General features: G+C 29.1%; 1 protein-coding gene across 12 annotated transcripts in view; it reads right to left on the minus strand.

Moving 5' to 3' along the window:
* LOC111674587 (protein lap4) overlaps positions 1-22,129 on the minus strand; it is a 241,099-nt gene that overhangs the window by 189,903 nt on the left and 29,067 nt on the right. For all 12 annotated transcript variants that reach the window (XM_046949910.1, XM_046949911.1, XM_046949912.1 and 9 more), the window contains exon 3: positions 18,222-18,339. In XM_046949910.1, coding sequence (XP_046805866.1) covers positions 18,222-18,339 — 118 coding nt within the window. The remainder of the gene's footprint in view (positions 1-18,221; positions 18,340-22,129) is intronic.

Raw genomic sequence — 22,129 nt, forward strand, 5'->3', positions numbered from 1 at the left:
AAACAAAAACAAACAGGTGCAATTTGGTATTGCAGTTTTAAAGTGCTATAAAGGAATAAAATATTAAGAGGGTCAAAATATAATAAAAACAGTTTTATCACGTTATAAAAATATCTGTATTAAAATTTCAATAAATTTCACTTATATGTATTTTAATTTTTTATTTAATCATATTAAAAAAAATAAATAATTGAACCAGAAAAAACTAATACTTGAATAAATTTAAAAAATAAACGGTTCATTCTAATATTGGCAAAAATACTTAGTATTTAAAAATGTATCAACATTAAAGCATTTAATATTTTATAGTTTTTTGTTGCATTCATTTTAGGAAGAGGTAAACCTCCTTTTTGGGGACACTCATTAATTGATATTTCTGTGTATATCGATTTTCTTCTTTTGCCACAAATTCAAATGGCTAACTACATTACAAAGATATTAAAATCATAATCCGGAAGTTGTTAAATGTCGCCCAGTTCTTAAGAGTCATCATCCATCACACAACAAGTAAATTTTCTACTAAAATTCTATGTATCTGACACTTCAAATCATCATTATCTTAAAAATTACCATAACTTTTAACGCAGCAGATAATTGTTGCTTGAAAATATTGAAAAACTTTTACATTCTTTCAATTCTCTGCAAATATTTTAATATAAACTGTTTTTACTATCTAAATATCTAATTTTATTTTTTTGCTAGATGTGTTGTGTTTAGGAATGCCAAACAAGAAATCCCGCATGTACAGAATTCCGGGACGTTTAATTGTTTTTTTGCACTAAGTGTTAAGAAGCTAATAAAACCTATTTTCACTACTTCCTTATTAGTATTTTTAATCTTTATTTAAAACTTAGATGACATCTGAAATTAGTACTTCCATGTCTGCTTACAAATAGATAGTTACAGAAGCACTTGCAATTTACCTTACAAAGAAGTAGTTGAGTAAGTTGTTTTGTTTTTTTTTAATAAAAGAGACCAACGAGAATACGGATTTCGGAGGCCTAAACGGCTAAAATGTTTACAGAATCTTCCTCTATATCTGGATGGAATTATAGACTACTTACCAAATTTAAATAAAGCGAGATGCGATAGACCAAGATCTTTAACAGAAACTTTTGAGGGCTAAATTGTGCACAAACAATTTTGGTAATAAGTTGGAACTGCGGCGAATTAAATACAAAACTATTGTAAATGTGGGAAATAGGGAATTTTGACTCTATAGAAAATTTTAAAAACAAGATGGCAACTTTATATGCAAGACAAGCAATGGAATGAATGCAGTGATTTTATGAATGAGAACAATACAACAAAAAATATAACAGCTAGTGTGGATGGATATAAAAGATACATTCTGTAGCACGTGTCATACAAAGTTTTACTTCTAGTTTTTTTATTTTTTCAACTCTAATGTTTTTCATTCTAAACTTTGTTATTAATAGCAATAGCAATTTGTTAATAAACGAATGCTTAGAAAAAGTATCATCAAAAAACAATTTTAAATTATGATGATTCTAAAAAAGAGTAAATAATATTTTCAAATAAGTTTTACTTTTTAGAATATTCATTTCACTTTAAAAACAAATTTAAAGTAGAATTTTTAGAAATATATTTATTTCGTAGTCTTTCAGATATAACATATTAATTTTAATTATAAAATTAAAAAAAATCAAAGAATAAAAACTTTACTATACTTTACTACAATATTTACTAAATTAATTTCATTTAACTCTTGGGCGTAAAATTTCATACAAAAATAATTATAATTATTAACAATACATACTCACAAACAATAATAAACAACAAGTCTCAATAACAAACAACAAAGTAAATAATTAAAATTCAAGTGTGAATATTTCAATATATTCCAGCTATATTTACAAGTAGAGTCAAGTTGATTAAAATATAATTAATGTCCAACAATGAATAACAACAACAACAACATTTAATTACATTTTTAATCATATTTGTGCAAAGAACATGACTCCAGTAGTGGTTAATATGAAATATTCATCTATAAATCCATAATGTCAACATAATTTCGATTTGAATAAATTCAGCAATATCTACCTACATATTTATATGTACACGGAAAGAAATATAATTAAAAGCACTAATGTTTTACATTTTTCAAAAACAATTTTCCAATATGGACTTTTATAAAAATCTAAAAAGATCTGAATGTTTACTTTATAAAAATACAGTATTGGGAAGACTTGAGTATTGCAAGAAAAATTGGATCGAACGACTCTTTCGAAAAACAGCTAAGACCTACCTTAGAAAAGCAGTCATTTAAATTCTGAGGATTTGTTTAAGTTGTATAAAGTTTAGAAAATTTCAGATCTATTAACTTGAACAATAAACACATTTAGGGAAAAATTTTATAAATTTTATGTGACAAATTTCCGGGTCAAGGGTCAATAACAAAAATCTCCACATGTTTCTTGCATTCCAATAACTTTTTTCTAATAATAATATTAAGACAATTGTATATTTGCTATTTGGAGGCTGTTGATGATGTCTGACGATGATGGTTGGAAGTTGTTAGAAGTTATAATAGAGATTTGTTATAATTAGATGTTATAATAGAGAATTAGTACAGATTGAAACAGCAGAGAATGCCAAGTGAAAGTCAGATGATTTTTTTTACATTTTTATCCAATTCTTTTATGATGTAGTTATTCAAGTCATTTACTGTTGTGACATCAGACTCGCTTAACACAGAAATATCTCTTACTGAATGTCTAAAAAGAGGGAGTTTAAGCAGATCATATTTTTGGACCGATTTGGCATAATGAATCAAAGAATAATGACAATGATAAAACTGCCAAGGACTTCTTCCTGCTAAGGACTTCTGCCTTGCAAAACAAAATATGAAAACTGAAGGTCCACACCATGCGTTCTACGATTCTGTTCAAAAGGTAGAATCAATACAGTTGTGTGCTGCAAATTACAAGCAGATAAGCCCAGGATGCCTTGACGCGTAGAATCCCAGCAAAAAACTGAAATTTTTGGTAATAGCCAGTAGTTATTTCATATATTAATTGGTAATGAGTGTTCATTATCATTCACATTATTTCGTTTAGCTGAATAGGTTATTACTGGTAAAGAACAAAACAATTTGGATTTGTTATGGCTCAATTGTCTAGGTCGTTCATTTAACAAACAGGGAGTTCAGGAATGACTGGGTTCAAATTCCAGCAGAGGAATTTTTTTATTTTTTGTTTTCTACATACAAAGTCGGCCCAAAATAACTAGCTATCACATAACATATTTGAAGGTTTATTTGTAACTAGTTATTTCGCAAAGTCTTTGTAATCAAATTAGTAATCATTTATTAATTTGTTTAAGGTAGGTACATATTATTTGAACCTCGTCGAACAAAAATAATTAGTTATTCACTCCAAAAGTAATTAGTTTCCACGTGATTCCAATATTACTTTCTGGATTACTAGGTAATGAAAATTTTTGCCGGGATGCTCAAAGTATTTCTACTTTTGTAAGCACGAACATTTTTATTTTGACAACTTACTTATATTCGTTTATTTTATTAAACATTTTCAAAATAATTGTTCCTTCAAACATAGCCGAAGTATTTCTTGATTAACTTATCATTTTCAAGAGTAAAGCGTTTAATAGAAAGTGTTTGTCTGTACATCTAACTCGACAACAGCAATAAAAGAAACCAAAAATAATAGAAAATATTAATGTATAACAAAGTTTAATAATCATGACCTGGTTAATTTTGTTGTTTGTTATTATTTATGCTGTTTCCAACATTCTGACAACCGAGTCATTCATTCAGTTAGTCAGTCAGCCATTCAAACAAATACACACTAAACACTAGACCAGCTAAGCCAACTTAACAACCAACCAAAAACCTCTTGACAAAATTTATAACTTTTGCACAATACATACACGAAGTATATGAATTGTAGCCAATTTCGAGTAACCAGGTCTGTACCTTTAAGTCTGAATAAATCGGTTAACATATAATGTATATACATGTATATGTATGTAAACAAGTGCAGATTTATATGTAATGTGATTTTGGCCTAGTATTTAACAGAATTAAATATGTTTGCTAAAGTTGTATATGTACATAACATATTAGTAGCGTAATGCTAATTATTTGGTTGGAAAAATTAAAATTTTACTTTAATTAACAAGACTATATTTTATCTTTTAAAAATGTTGAACTGAAAAAATATTACTTTACTATAAATATCAGGTACATATTCATAAACGATTGGAAATGGAACTAATTTTTTTGTATTATTATTTTTATTCTATTTAAAAAACGGAAGTATTGAGACGTGTTTTAGTAAGCGTCTCGCATTTCTTATGCATATTGTCACAGGTGTTTTTATTTTTTATTTATTTCATTTTCTTGATTTTTTTTTCAATAAGGCATAAGTGGGTAAAAATATTTCTATATAATAGTGTAATAAATACATATTGGCAATTGGTATTACAATATGTACTTTTAATGAGCTTTTCAATGCTGCCTTTTTCGGACAAGTGTTTTTTATTTATGTATAACGATACATTTTATTTTCTTTTGATATGTATATGCAAAACTATAAATATCGACAAATATCAATAATGTAAACACACTTTAAAGTGTCATCGAATTTCTGAATGTTAAAACTACTTGGAAATAAAAACTATTTTGTACAATGAACTACTTACAATGAAAATTATAACAGCCAGAAAAAAGAGAAATATTTAGTACTTTTATTTTGTATACAAAGTATAAAAATATTAAATATTGTTTAATACTTACATAGGGTTAAATTTAATATTAAATTTACTTACAAAATATATCTATAAAAACGTCAGTTTCTTGTTTATAAACCATGCAGATCTTGTTGTACCTCCGGTCTGTCGGGACTATAAACTGCAGATGATCAAATGTATTCTGGGCCTTTCCTTGAAATAATTTGACATGGGGTCGAACCAAATTGCCACAGAATTTCATACCTCGGGAACCGGTAGCCCAAAGGACAGGTTTTCGGACTTTTTCTTGTCCAAGTTGTAGGTGTAGTCTGTTTTGGATTTATGGAGTATACGGTTTTTTTCCGCTCGTATACTCTGTTCATACCAGATTTACAATGTGTAAGAAAAAATTCTTGGACTTATTAAAGAGAGAGAAATTGAATTGTGACCGTTGAGTTGAATAGTGGTGTCGTACGTATTTATATAATTTGACAACATGCGTTGTCAATTTGATGTTAACTTAGTATCTGTTGGATATTTTTCACCCCTGCGTAGGTTTGCTGACGACTCAATGGAGGCCTTCCCATCGGCTTGGTTGTAAATGTTTTGCATCTCGGAAGTTAAGCAACGGGGTTAGAGATTAGATTCCATTTTCTGAATATTTACAAAATGTTCACTCTAACAATAAAAAAACTAAATTTGCCAACAACCCCTAAAATAATAATAAAGCGGCACGTTTATGTTATTTTAACATTTGTTTTATGTATTTTCTCACAAGTAAATTTTTTCCTGACAACGACTTTAAAATTCCTTTAAACATTTAATTTAAACTCTTTATGTTAACAATTATAGGTCATTACAAATGTTTTCCATTAGTATTTGAATAAATTTTAAACAGACTTTCACCATTAATTTAATTGTAGGTTGGAAAATGAAATTTCGTTTTTTTTAATTTCTAAAATAGAGATAAATTTTTTCATTATGTTGCCATTAAAAAGTAAAAAAGTTATTAAAAATGCAATATGTACCATAATTTTCCCTTTAAAATTTTGCCTCAACTCTGTATACATTCATTATTTTGTGTATTTTTTTTTTTTTTTGTCGTTTCTTCATACCACTTTCAACTTGGTCTACTTTATTATTTGGCACGATTTTTTATTAAAGTTTATAAATTTTCCGAAAAATAAGCAAAAAAAATTTTTTTGTGTTTAACATTTATTATTCACGATTTAACTTTGTAGATTTTCGTCTTTTGCGATTTTTTGTCTGTTTGTTTCTCTTTCTGTTGGTTTGTATTATAAATTCATCATATCAGGTTAACAAAAGTTCATTAATTTGACCTTTTCCATTTTATATTAAAGCAGCGAGTGTGCTTTGTAAAAGGAACAATCTAGTAAATAGAGTTCAGTTTATTAAATTTCAGAGGGAAGAATACAAATAAATGTCTCCCTGGAGTTCAACAGACATTTTAGTAATAATTACAGCTAAACGACAGTAAAGGGTCAAGTCATTTGAAAGTAAAACGTTTGTTACGTAGTTAAGTTTACTAAGCTACTGAACAATTTAATGTTTAAAGAAATTTGTTTAGGTCGAAAATAAATAAATCATATGCCAACAAATAGAGAATTACAATTATTTCTCAATGATAATTTAGTTTTTAAAATATAATAAAATTAAATTATTTTAAAAACATAAAATTTTTAGCAATTTCTCCCCTGCATTGACAAATTTATGTACACTCTATGTGAAATATTTCTTTAGGCCGCGGCCGATTATAATAAATATATACAAAAGTGCAATTTTAATTGACGTCACCAAATAATATAATTGTTTGGCCAATTTTAACCGCATTCTGCCGTAGCGTAAAAGAGCAATAAAACATTTCTCAATATTAAAAAAAAAAATAATATTTAAAGCAACAAGTTGAAATTACAAACATGCGATTTAAATCGTGTGACCAACTAGACGAAAAATATACACTACTGCAGAAGTCCAAAACATTAGTTGAATGCAAAAACTTTTAAAGCTAAAAAAATAACAAAAAATTAACTTTTTTAACAGCATTTCGTAAATTTGTTTATCTAACCTAAAGCTTGCGAATCTAAAATATACTTTATATAAATTGCAACGTTTTCTAAAAGTTTTTTTAAATATGTTTCTTAACATATGGAAAAGTTGAGAACCTAACTTTTCTCAAATTAAAGTTTAACTTTTAAGTTTTTTATATAATTAGAAAAACTAGCAGCAAGGAAAAAGTCGTGGACTACCAGTAGAATTGCAAAGATTGTGTGGCCAACATACCACCAACTACAATAACAAGCCGTGTTAAACTTTCCAACAGCACAAATACAAAAACATATGTATGCAATTGTATTGGGTACTGGCCATTTTGGCCTTATACTGGCAACCTACCTAGAAAAGCCCAGCCGGACCTAGCAGAAGATAGGTTTATCATGCTAGGCACGACTTACTGCATTAATCCGTTCGTGTGACAAAGTCTTTCTTTACTGGAATGAGAAAGCAATCATGTTTAGCTACCTAAGTAAGTCTCGAGTGATGTAAACATGCGGGCAATCTGTTAATTTGACCTAAACTTAACAAACTCATATTGATGATAATATTTAAAATTTTGAAAACTTTATATCGCAACTAAGCTTTTCTATTAAAATTTCTTAGTATAAGATACTTGGCAATAACTAAAGGTAGGACTTTGTAATACCGATAATTTATATCTAGTTAATATATGTACATGGGAAGATAATTGGGCGTATATATCTTCTTGTGCTTTATTGACATCAATTTAAAAAAGTACAATTATAATGTCTGAAATCGAAAAAACGGAATCTGTATTAAAAATTTTAACTTTAGTTATTGCCAAATTGTAATAATGGGCCTAACCCCCATTATCACTATGTCTGGTTATTTTTTTATCTCAAGGTTAAATTGACAGTTTTCATACAAAAAATATTTTAATCGGTAGAATAACTTTCGGTTAAGCGATAACCGGAGGTGGAGTTAACGGGGCTAAGTGATTTAAATTTTAAACCATTTTTTACATAAAAAAGCCTTAAGTTCAAAAAATTGAATAAGATTTAAATTTTGGCAACTTAAAGTAGTTTAAATTTGGAAAAATTGTCAGTCGAACAAAAAGGAACTATGCGATATATTTTCTAAATTTCAAAAATGTATTTTGTTTCTACACAAACCTGTAGCAAAACTACAACAATCATTGCCAAATTTAATTTGTAGCGTGCATAAAAACCATGTAAAAACTAAACAAAAAAAATATAAGAAAATAAAAGCAATGCAAACTAAATAAATCTCATCTGTTAGAATAATAGAAATTTTTGTTTACAATTAAAACAATTCATATACAAACAACAATAACAACAGCACCCATTTTCTCGCACTCACACATCATTTCAACGCGCTCTGCAATCTGAATAATGTTCACATTCAATTCAAATCAAATTAAATTTAAATTTTATTACAATTATCGAACAGCAATTCATAAATTCATATGAATTTTGCATGAGTACAAAAAAAGTATTCTTCATTCAGAATGATTCACTATAATAATAATGATACACTTTACAAAACACTTAAAGCTTTATTCTAGCTTTTGCTATTTGCTCCATTGCTTTAAATTGCTAAAGCCACATTGCCGCGCCTTTCATTCAAGCGATTATTGAACATATGAATAAATCCAATAAATAGACGAATTCATCTAAAATACTGCACATCAAACTGAAAAAAGTCATATAGAAGTTGTAGTGGTGATACCAATACAACAACAATAACTTGAATTTAACCATGTTTAAATAAAAATACAATTTATTGTTTTTTAAACAAAATAACAACAATAACAATTACAAATATAGCTACAACATCAAACACAGTGTACTTTAGATATAAAGATACTTCTGATGTGTTTAATATACTACAGGAGGGGAGAAAGGCCAATGAAAGATAGTGAGAATTTTTATAGGTAAATGTTATTGGTGTTACATTCGATAGTATCCTAATAACTAGAGAATGTTACCATCTTTGTGTGATTACAATGCTCAGGAAAGTGGTTTTACCAGTACCTTTAATATGCCAGGACTATTAATTGGTAATTATCAAATATATTCTCGGCCTTTTCTTAGAACGATTACAACGATGGCAGTAAAATGTGCAGAAAATGTCTAATAATACTGTCAACTTACAAAATTTTGTCTTGCAATATTTTCGGTAATGCTTTTTCAGACAACGTTGTATAAGAAAAATTTTAAGTTCAGATGATTGTTAGACATTTTCTTAACATTTTACTGACGGCGTTGTAATATCGGACAACCGTGTATCACGGCTTTAAGTAATAATAAAATCCTCTGCTTATTTGATGGATTTGTGATTCGGTCTACCGAATACTTCACTAGGTGCTGTCTTCGACACAGCAGAGCCCATCCCATCTGCGTGTTTGTAAACAGAGTTGTATCTTAGAATTTCTTAAGCAAAGTGCTTGTACATGGACAGGGAGAACTATGTACAAAAATTGCCACAGGTGTGTAAGATTCACAAAGTAGTGGTGTTAAGTAGTCTTGTCAGCTTACCCAGTGGTTGAAAAATTATCACCAAGAAATACGCCATTAAGTTTCCTAATATCTTCACGCACACCATCTTTTACTAGCTGGCAGTACTTAGGGGATCTGAATGACAAGACGAAATTAATTTCGATTAAGGAGCACAACACAAATCCTTGTGGGACGTAATCGGAGGGGCAACCAACATCCAACAGAATTAGAATACCGCACACGAGGAACGGAAACTAATACATCGCACTAGAGAGATATAGGCGCGATTAAGATCGGATCGTATTGGTTGCAAATAAACTTAACCATTCAATATCTCCGTACTGCGTGTGACATAGGCCCCAGCTGTTGATAAAGTGTTGCAGTTGCACGTTGTTACAATAACAACAGCTGAATTTTTGATAATTTAGAAATTTAAAAATTTTCTTCTTTTAAAAAACGTCCTCGATATTAACGCCCTATTTTAAAACACTAAAGCATACCTTATCCAGGAAGAAAATAACCATTAAACGGATGAGCGATAAAATATTGTTATTATTTTATAAAAAGTTTTGTCTATGTAAAAATTTTTCTATACCCCATAAAATATTACAATTATTTTAAATTTGTAACAAAATATGATTAAAAAGCAAAAATTATGCTATTTACCTGAGAATTAGAAGAATGTTTCGATGTATTTTATAACGATTGAAAATGTAACCAAACAAGTTTATGTTCAAATATTTCAAATAATAAAAAAGTTATTTTTTGTTTTGTTTCTTAAAATATATTCTCATTTTTACCTCAACTTTCACAAAGTGTTATTTTCCATTAAATTAAATATTAATTACAAAATGATATGATATGATCTGAAATTTCATTAAAATTTGATAACAAGAGATTTGGTATAGTACTACAAATATGTTTCCCAGAATCTCAACATATCTCAATATTCTATTTCTTTCATTTGTCTATTATTATATTTATTCATTTCGCAGTCATCATTTTTAACTCTCACAACTAATTTCCCACGTCTATAACTGACAAATTAATAAATTTAATTAAATGTAAAATCGATTAAGGAAACCAATTTAATAATTTTTATTTAGTAGTACATATTTATAAAATTTGCGCAACAATTTTGGTTGTATTCTTTTACTGCATATAATATTTATTAGTTTTTATTTATTATATTTTTCTTTTATAATAATATTGTATATGATATGCAGCAATTGTTTTTGTTTTTACTTAATTTCATTTATTTATTTTTTGTTATTATTTATACCTTTTTATAAAATATTTTGGCACAATTGTTGTTTGTTCTTGGGAACGTCATCATCTCATATTTGTATTGTTTTCTTGTTGTTGTTGTTTCTTTTTTAAAACATTGACATTGTGTCGCCTTCAACTGAATCAAATTCACTTGATTTTGTTTTTATACCCACCATCAAAAAAGATGGGGGGTATATTGTTTTTGTCATTCCGTTTGTAACACATTGAAATTTTCGTCTAAGACCCATAAAAGTATATATATTCTGGGTCCTTATTAGATTCTAAGACGATCTAGCCATGTCCGTCCGTCTGTCCGTCTGTCTGTCTGTCTGTCTGTTGAAAACACGATAGAGTCCAAACAGAAGTAGCTAGCGAGCTGAAATTTTGCACAGTTACTTATAGTTGACTCAGTTCGTTTGGTATTGAAAATGGGCAATATCGGTCCACGATTTCGCCTAGCCCCCATATAAGGCCCCCCTTAGAAAATGACATTATCGCCCATAACTTACTAACAAAAGCATCAATAGCGGTATAATTCGCCACAAACATGGTTTATGGGGACATAAATCTTTTCGTAGAATTTTATAAGGATCGGTCAATAATTGACCCTACCCCCCATATTAAGTCCCCTTCAGAAAATGACTTTATCGCTCACAACTGACTAACAGAAGCAGCAATAGCGGTGTAATTCGACACAAACATGTTTTATGGTGACATAAATCTCTTCGTAGAATTTTATAAGGATCGGTCCATAATTGACCCTACCCCCCATATAAAGTCCCCTTCAGAAAATGACTTTATCGCCCATAACTGGCTAAGAGAAGCATCAATAGCAGTGAAATTCAGCACAAACATGTTCTACGGGAACATAAATCTCTTCGTAGAATTCTATAAGGATCGGTCCACAATTGACCCAACCCCCCATACAAAGTCCCCTTCAGAAAATGACTTTATCGCCCATAACTGCCTAACAGAAGCATCAAGAGAGGTTTTATTTGGCACAAACATGCTTTATAAGGACATAAATCTCTCCGTAGAATTCTATAAGGATCGGTCCATAATTGACCCTAACCCCTATATAAAGTCCCCTTCGGAAAATTACTTTATCACCCATAACTGGTTAAGAGAAGCATCGATAGCAGTGAAATTCGGCACAAATATGTTTTACGGAAACTTAAATCTCTTTTTAGAATTTTATAAGGATTAGTCTATAATTGACCCTATCCCACCTATAAGGTCCCTTTCAGAAAACGACTTTAATTACTGACTCAAAAATGTGAGTACATCAGTAAAATTCTACATAAACATGAATGACTTGATGGTGGGTATATAAGATTCGGCATGGCCGAATATAACACTCTTACTTGTTATTTTTATTTTTTATCTCTTTTGCTTTTGGTAACGTTATTTTTATATCAAGAATTGTTTACAATTTACAATACTTTACATACATATACCCCTATAGTCAAGCATAGACACGATGTTTGTAAAATAATGGCCCTCATCAGAAATACTACCTGTGAGATTTAAAAATGTCAATCAGATTTAAATTTTTAAAAATTATTTCAAATAATAATTAAAATAGGATTTTATACACATTTACTCCCGGCCGTCAATTGACCCTAACTATTTCAACAGACTCCTTTAGAAGTTTAGATTGACCATAATATACGTTTTATATGAATCAATCGTGTAGAATATTATATGGTCGTATATACCTGACTTAGATTTCTTATTTTTTGCGCCTCAATCTTGAATGAAAATACCTTAATAAATAAATTTTTATTTGCTTGTGAACATGTGTTGAAAACAGTTGTTTGATTTTTTATTTAATAGCAAGCAAAAAATTAATTTAATAATAGATTTTAGCGATAGTAATTATACTTACATATATATTAAACCGGTTGAGATAAAAAATGGGCAATTAATTAGGGGCAAGTAATAAAAATGAAACGCTTATTAGGAAAAATAAGTCTCCCGAATTAAAACGAATTAGGTAAATGATTTCTGAAATGGCCAACTAATTGAAATACATCGCCATGTATTAGATACACCGCATATATCGTGTATTATTTCATAATTCCACTGAAGCAAAACATAAAAAAGACTTTGCTGAATTGAACCCATCACCACTAGTCTAGATGGACTAGCACTCAACTAACTAGCCTTAATATTTTAATGTTCAATTCACAATCGTAAACAAAGATTACGATAGCTATGTAATTGTTGTTTCTGTATTGTAAATCTAAACAATTTCGGATATGTCCTGAAACTTCTTTCTGCGTTCTCTTCCCAATATCTTTCACAGATCGAAATTATGGAAAGATTTTTTAAATTTGCTTCCGTCTTTGAATATGACCTAAGTGCTGTTTTTATAAAAAGCATTTTCATATTTCTATAATGCTTTTTTAATATTTTTTTAATATAGATGATCCCCCTTTTCGTAGATAAGCATAATAGATATTTCTGGGTTTATCATGATTGGATTCTTTTGCAGGTCTGACCATTAGATTATATCAGGTTAGATATCAAAGGATATCTGACAGAATATTTGGAAAATTTATATATCCTTGTAATACGATATATTAATCCGTAATTTGTAGACCGATTCAATTCAGTTTCAAGTTACAAACTATAAGATCCACTTCGGTAGAAATAATTGTTCAGGGGCAGACATAATATATAAACAAATAAATATTTTTTTTTAACTACAAAAATTTTAAAGGGAAACAACGAATTTAAAAGCAATTTTCAATTGTCTGATTGCAATAATTTATTTAGTTATAAATATTAAACCCACTGTTTTATATTTGGCAAACGAGAAGTAATTGTATTTATGTTGCAGGCAAACGCATAGACATGAGGACAGACATAAATGTCATGTAAGAAAATTTAATATCAAACAAATTCTCGTATATCATAATCTAAATCGTCTATGACGAGAGTATGAGTAAATAAAAATATTTATAAAAATTTCATAAATATTATATTAAAATGTATTTCATTTTACATTGCATAGAATGCATTATTATTTTATCTGCAACATGACAACAGAACTCAACAATTTTAAGTGAAACCCCAACAACAATAAAAAGAAAAAGCTATAAAAAGTTTTTAGCAACAACACTGCCAGACAGCCAATCTTAATGGAAGCAAGTAGAATAAAGCATGTGATTAAGTTGTAATGACATTTTATATACTCTACATTAAGAAATAGAAGCTGGGAAATCTACAGATCTTTTGGATTTCAATATTCTAAAGGGTCCGAAAATTAAACCTTAAAAACGGGCCAACAATTTTCAAAGAGTAATTATGTGAAAGATTGAAAACTGCGACGAACTAGTTCTTAGTACTTAACGTAGATTGCTGCTCAGATATTAACATTTAAATGTTTAATATTTTATGATACAAATGTTGGGAAACACTGCTCCACATAGCAAGGAAACACAGTGGTGGTGTCTGGTATTGTTGTCAAACTAACAATATATATAAGTAGATAGAATAGTAATTTAAATTTTTTTAAATATTGATTTTCGTAATGAAATTCCAGGATTTTAAAAATCACAAGGTGTGAAATCGTTATGTTAAGTAGATACACAAATACAATTATACATTTGTTTATATGTATCTACCAAAGTCACGACAAATATTTAATATAACCCCGTTTGCTTAATGCAGGGTATTAAAAAAGAGACAACATTTTTTCTAATATTATTTGTCATATTCTCAAAACAACTTATGTCACCACAATATCTAAACAACATTGCGATGGTGATGATGGTGGTGGCATACTTAAAGTTAATAATAAATATTTTCGCAATACAGAAAAAATGGAAAAATAACATAATAATATTAAGAAAATTCTATTAACATGAGTTAGCTAAGCAAATGTTAGCCGGTATTAATATAACCTATTCCAAAATTATTTTTTTCATATACTACCTTTCTCAGACCTTTATAAGAAATCAGTACTTCAATCAATCCAGAGCTAAGAGTGTCAATGATACGGATTTATTAAATCAAGTACAAAATACTGTGTGTTCTAATTAAACTTATCCCAAAATTTACTTGCTTTTGATTTGTACTTGAATTCAACTTTCATGATTCAGTGGCCTAAAGTCAAATAAGGCCAAAAATCGCTATCTCAAGTAGAGTGATAGAGAAATTCTGCTACCGGATTTGAATAAAGCTTAGCATAGTTCTTAAGAAAAAGTGACATTAGGAAATGTTTAGTAATAAACTCTTGATCATTATCAGATTGCATAGATGAAAAATTCAGTACAGGCATGGAAAATTCATCACTTTTTTCAGTATATTGTCTAATTCATAGTCTATAGACTAGACTATTCTATAGTCTAGTCTATAGTCCAGTCTATAGGCTAGTCTATAGTCTAGTCTATAGTCTAGTCTATAGTCTAGTCTATAGTCTAGTCTATAGTCTAGTCTATAGTCTAGTCTATAGTCTAGTCTATAGTCTAGTCTATAGTCTAGTCTATAGTCTAGTCTATAGTCTAGTCTATAGTCTAGTCTATAGTCTAGTCTATAGTCTAGTCTATATTCTAGTCTATAGTCTAGTCTATAGTCTAGTCTATAGACTAGTTTATAGTCTAGTCTATAGTCTAGTCTATAGTCTAGTTTATAGTCTAGTCTATAGTCAAGAGGGCAATTTTTAATTTTCTATGTCTGATCAAAGGGTTTTCAATTATTTTAAAAGATTCCATGCATCCAAGTGATGCACAGTATTTCAGCAAGTTTCTTTTGGAGGTACAGTAATGAAATTCTTATTCAACAGTTGAGGCTAATAGGCTTGTGGGTGTTAAAAAAATGATAACAAATACGATCTCAGAGACATAAAAATATATTATGTTATACTATTTTAACATTTAAGCTATGTACAGCTTCCATTTCACATATTAAACTTAATTCCTTTAAATCTCATTTAATCTATACACATTGTTTTTTACAACAGTGACATTAAATCCAGTAGTTTGTTGCAACTATATTGTTTTTTATTTTCATAAAGTTTTATTAAACTTTATAGATTGTAACGATAATAAACAATGAGTATATAATAAAATAAAACTATAACATGTATCATTGATAAATAAAAACAAAAGTTAAATAATTTTTTCCGAGAGCAACAATAAAAGAATTAAGATAAAATTGGAAAACTATAGAGGAGAAAGAAGAGAAAAAAACATAAAAAATGTCAAACAGAAGTAAAAATAATATTGCAATTTAATTAAATAATAACAATAGGAGTAGTAATAATTAAAAAGACAACATTTAATTAGTTTTTTACATTTTACAACCACTTATATTGAGTATTCAATATGAACACAATTTTGCTAAACTCTGGTATTTGCAGCAAACGTTTTTACTATTTTTCTCTATTAGGGTGAGTAAAAACATAGTTGAGTAGAAAGATTGAAGTATTACTTGATGATGATACAATTGTTCTTGAGTTGAAATATAAAAATACTTCATAGATAATGTTATTGTCAGTGTTTTATTTTACCATCTCATTGCAAATTGTATCTGTTATTCTTCTTATGAATCATCCATCCATACATTAAGCAATAACGTAATTTTTATCGACATCCACTTCTGGTGCTGTTAACATCTTTTACAACACAACATCTTTTACAATGCAACTGTTTGTTTATTACAGTTGTGTTATATTTTAATTAAATCTTTTATTTTTTTCAGTATTATTATGTATTAAGTTCCATTTTTTATATTTAATCATAATAATTTAAACATACAATGAGCTGAAGAACGGAAACCTCTGATACATTAAGTTGAGAAACAAATTGCATATTTCTATGCATCATTTGTACAAGTACATGCCACATAGTTGGAATGAGTACATGCCTAAGTGTTCATGTAATAGATATATTACTTTTACGTTTGCTTTATTATAGTATCTGTTGGATTCGAAGTCGTTTGAATTACTAAAAACCATTACAGTTGCGAAACTTACATTGTATTTAAAGTATTTAAATTCACACTTAAAATGGGATTTTATAATGACCAACATATGGTAGCTAATAGTTAGATATTTCTCAAACACATGCCAGTCATCGCAAACAAAATAATGATAATGGATACATGAAGAAACTTACTCTATCTTCTCTTTGGCTATTAAAAGGAGAATTAAAAATGCCTTAATAAAACATAATTAACTGATATCTTTTGAAATTAAGCCATTCTGGTTTGGTGCAAGGTAAACTTATTAGCTGCCAACATCCATTTGGGAGACCTCGGACATAAACTGGGAGGCTATCTAGAGAATCTAGAGTCTTAGAGAGTAACCAAAGAATAATAAACTGGAGATATAATGTGGCATATGAATTTCAGTTTTTGTATAGGTAGAAAAAAGAATGTTGCGGCTTAGGACCCACCATAACGAGGAATCACATTTCTTCTTTAATTTTGTAAATGCATGTTCATATACCCGTAGCCACGCCTAGCCAAAAAAAAAAAAAAAACTTTCAAGGAAGCGAAAAAAGTAGAATTTACTTCATGGACTTCCAAATTCACTACATCTAAAGTCATTGTCAGGAAGTAATTATTATGTTTTTTTTTTTTTGTAGTATTTATAATACAACTAATTTGACTCAAATAATATTACCATAAATAAATAAATTTCACACATTCATCCATTAACTCAAAAATAAAATTAATTGAATTCAAAACATTTCAGTACAACAAAATATATATTCAATAAAAAAAAATGGATTTTTTTCGTTTTTTGGAAGTCGATAAATATCGCTTCCACATAAGCTAAAAAAATACTTAATGCTTCTTTTGAAGTGGGGATAAATGTTATTCCTTTGGAAGTACTTCGTTTTATTTTTGCTGGGCGGTATTGAAAATAATAAACGAATCGACGATAGAATCGAAATGGCCAATATTAAGAGTTTATCCAAAGCGGCTAGCTCGTTCTATATTACGCATAAGAGAACCTTGATACAATTTTCTCTTGAGAGAAATTCGTTTATGCTTTTTATAGGAATGATTACTGGACAGTATTGTAGAAGTAACACTACAACGACTTTTATATAACTGCTCTCTTCTACAAGAATGAAGACTAAGATATATTGGTAAAGACTCCTTAATGATCTGAGTTGTTTTAAGAATCCCTACAAAAAATAAAAACTACTCCCCTATAAACATTATTGTAGTTCATGATCCGTTTAGTTATCACATGTAATGCACACATGAATTATAATTTTTTTTTTTGGTCCATAAGCCTGCACTACATACATATGATCATGATGCGTATCATGCAAGGTAGTTGTTTTTGGGATATTTTCACCTTAGCCAGTCATCATAATGTTAAATGGAGTATGGGGTTTCCATATATTTGGATTACCACTTCAAGACTTTGTAAGGAGTAAATAATTGCAAACTTGTAGGCATGTGTTAATAATAAGTAGCGATTCTTTCTGTCAGAAACTATAGATATAACAACCCTTCCCAATTAGGAAGAAATTATTTTAAGGATATTACAATGACCGAAAGCTATAGCTTCAACTGAGGGCTTTTTAATTACTTAACGTATATTTAGTAACTAAATTTTAGTTAAAAATGTGGTTAATTTCTTCAAAATCGGAAATTTTAAATCAGAAATTTCTAGATTTTAATTTTTACAAAAATATAATAAAATTTTGAACTTACCATTTCGTGAAACATCTAGTTCCACTAGATTTTCAAAATGTTGTATATCTGGAGGCAAACGTACAATTTCATTGTCACTTAAACCCAATTTACGCAAGCGATGAAGTCTGAAGAAATTCTAAAAAAGAAGAAACAAAAGAAAACAAATAAATTATCAAATATATAAATAAATAAAATACATACATACAATACCAATATAAAATACAAATTTAGGGCAAAATCCCCTTTACTAAACTATTAAATGCACGATTTCTTTCTATTAAAAGGAGACAACAAGTAAAAAAAAACCTAATCTACTATCAAGTTCATGAGCAGAAAATAACAAAAAAACATGACTAATAAATCCTAAAAAAATCGCTTTAAACACACTCCATAAAAAGCACAACAATGAAGGTAATTTGGAAACAAAATGTACCTGCCCGCCTAAAAGTCTCTAGGAGGCTTTTACATGGCATATTGTTGGTTTTTAGGTGTGTGTGTACTTTTTTGGTGCAGTTCTAGTTTTTGTTACCGACTTATTGAGTGGCAATAAATTTGCAATTTCATGCCATTTGTAACAATGAAATATTAAAACAACATTGTTGTTATTGCTGTTGCAGATGAGGCATAAAATGGACTGCAATGGGGCATAAGCAGAAGGTGAGGAGATTGCCAGCAGGGGAATTGAGACAAGATAATGTGAAGTATTCACAACCCACATGCAGCATGTGAGAGAGACGAAAGAAGTTGGGATTACTAGACGTAGCAACAATGATCATTTTACCACAGCGACTACAACCACCACCACAGTCTTTCACTGGGGCAAAGTAAAAGGTGCGCAATTTGACCCAACTTTAGTTTTTCTTTTTTTCTATACTGCAATACTGTATTCCATTTTTCATTTGCTGTGAAACTGAATACGATTTGTTATAATATGGCCAAACAAAAGACAGAAAAAAAAGTTGTTAAAATAGATAGAAAGAAAAGTTTTATGAATTTAGAAAGATCAATTTATTATAATCACGACTTATCTCTTTTTTTTTGAGCTCGCTTTTACTCCGTTTATAGGGGGAGGAAACGAAGACAAGTCAATTGCTGTTATAATACCCATGATTTTCTTTTTTATTATTAATACATCAAGCGTCTAATGATGGCAATGAAATCAACAGAAGAAAGAAAAAATAAATTAAACTTCATTTAAATTTCAATTCAATTTTAGCGGAAAATCTCTAATGTTTAAATAGACAATTGCGGTTAATAATGAAAATTGTAAATAAAACGTCAACAGTGGTAAACTTTCTTTGGAATAGAAATAAGAAAGTTAAATGTATTTTATTATTATTAATAAAAATTTTCTTACACTAACGACAACGCTATAGTTGGGATGCTTAATAAGGCAAAAATATTAACACTACAATTAAAAAGTACACCAATCAATTCAGAATTACTTTCGGAGTCCATTCTTTCATCTATCCGCCTGTCTGTCCGACTAACTGTTTATATAAATCTTTGGCGCAAGACACATATAGCAATTTTATGGTATTCAAATTAAAAAGTCTTAAAGGAATGCCTCCATAAGGATTTAGGGACCATAATTATGTTAAATATAATATTCATTACTCAGCATATCTGACCACCATTGGCCTTCCAGCATTTTATTAATGTCGAGAAATCTGAAAAGTTTATTGCTAAAATGTTGTTTATCAAAGTGAATATTTTTCTATCATCCACCATCATCAGTAGAAATAGATGACAAAAAGTATTTATATTTGATCCTTAGAAAATTCTGAATCCATTTAACTATGTCTATCCGTCTTTATGTCTGTGTAAAACACGCTCACTGAAAACTAAATAGAAGCTAAATAAATTAATGGATTTAGATCAAAAAATTCACTATTTACACATTCCTATTTTTACGGACACTATGCAATATATTTACATGAAAATCAGTAGAAAAAATGGCTATATCGGTCCACAAATTCCTATACCCCCCATACAAGTGTATATGAATTTATTGTTTATGTTAAGATCTTTACAGAGTTTCACCAATTTATTTATATTTGATATGAAGAAAAAATCTGGATCAATTTATATTTGGTCATAGCTTTCATATCCTATTGCACAAATCACTTAAAAATACATTACTGCCAAACATGCTATCCTCCCGAAATTACTCAAAGTAGTTATAATATTAGGCATTAATATTCCTTTTATATACAGACATGTTTCATGATCGATCCGTCATTGATCATAATAAGGCCCCCTTCCAAAAATCACTTAAAAACACTGACTGGTGGGTTATATTTAAGATTGGGCTCAGCCAAATATAATGCTAGAACTTGTTAATTTTCTGCAATGTTTCACGCACCTACTGCAAAATATATAGTATACTACCCAGTATTTAGTATACATTTATGTATATTCTTACATTCAAATATTCATATACTCAGTTTACATTGATTACTCTAACGGAAATAATAATGTATTTTTTTTGTTGTTTACAAATAATATAAACAAATCTTGTTTATTAATAATAACATATTTTCAATTTTTAATTAAAACTATCCAATTAATTTTTCTCTTTAGATATGGAAAAAGTCTAAATGCATGTTACCAAATAAAAATATGTCTACTTTACCTGTCTATGAATCCGTAAAGAAATTAAAAAAACAGTCCATGTAACGGAAATTATTTATAGATAATAACTCTTTAACACCTTTAAAATAGAAAATTGTCTAATTTTTTTGGTATTTAAGAGATGCTAAATTTGCATGTGGCATTTTATTTTGAGCAGGAAGATAAAGAAACCACTTAAGCATATAAAACAAGTGGGTAACACATTTTTAATGGTCATCAACGAATAATCACAAGCCTACATGAAATCTTTTGGAAATTTAATATTTGTCCTTATTTTCTAATTAATATGTAAATTAATTTATGTTCTCTATAGAAAGTCCTATTTGTAGATTCGATATTATTTTAATGAAAAGCTAAAACAGCTAAGAAAATCATTATAGAAGGATACCGGAGTGGCAAACTGAAAATCATGGTAACAATTCCTTCTATAGATTATTTCAAAAAGGCTTAATATTTAAACTTGTACTTTAAAAAAATAGTACTGTGGCAGACCTGCTAATGGCTACAGAATTCACGTTTTGTAGGGATGAATTTCTAATAGAGAAAATTTTCCGGCTTTAAAGTAAAGTGAACTTCAAAACTCCTAACAAGGATATGAATATGACAATCATTATCCGGGATCATGCTAAAGTTGTACCATATATATGATCATAAACTCTTTCAACGTTATTGAAAACACTAAACACTGAGGTATGTCAAGAATATTTCCAATATGCCCAACTTTTGCAGGGTTATATATTCTCTAAAATGGATATATTCTCTAAATTTGAGATTGAAAGTTGTATCAAATTTCGTCCAACAAAGTGATCTTATGGAATCATTCTTCCACTAAAACAAAATATAGGTCTCCCGATATCCATCAGATTACCTATTGCATGTACATGTAATCTTGAGAAAAGGCGACATATTACAATGTCAACAGATACCCCAAAAAACAGCAGACCGTGAATTTTTCTTCCTTGCTAGGTTTAGTCAGGATTTACATTGTTCATAGAAGGTTTATCAGAGTGTGTTATCTGTTAGTAAGAACAAAAACCATCCCATCTGCGTGATTTGTGAACGGAGGACAACAGGGGAACAATGATCTGATTATGGACCGGCAGAACCTTGTACAAAAAATGCCTACGAAGTAAGATAGACAAAAAAGTCTGGGGAGTTGTCTAGTTAGCTCACCCAGTGTTTTATAAGATACCACCGTTTCAACGAAAGTTTAATTAACGGATTATTCTTAAACGGAACTGTTTCGCAGAAGGATATTGGTATAACCTTATCCTTGATATTGCTTTAATCGA

The sequence above is a fragment of the Lucilia cuprina genome, chromosome 4 (genome assembly GCF_022045245.1).
Source record: "Lucilia cuprina isolate Lc7/37 chromosome 4, ASM2204524v1, whole genome shotgun sequence".
Lineage (NCBI taxonomy): Eukaryota > Metazoa > Arthropoda > Insecta > Diptera > Calliphoridae > Lucilia > Lucilia cuprina.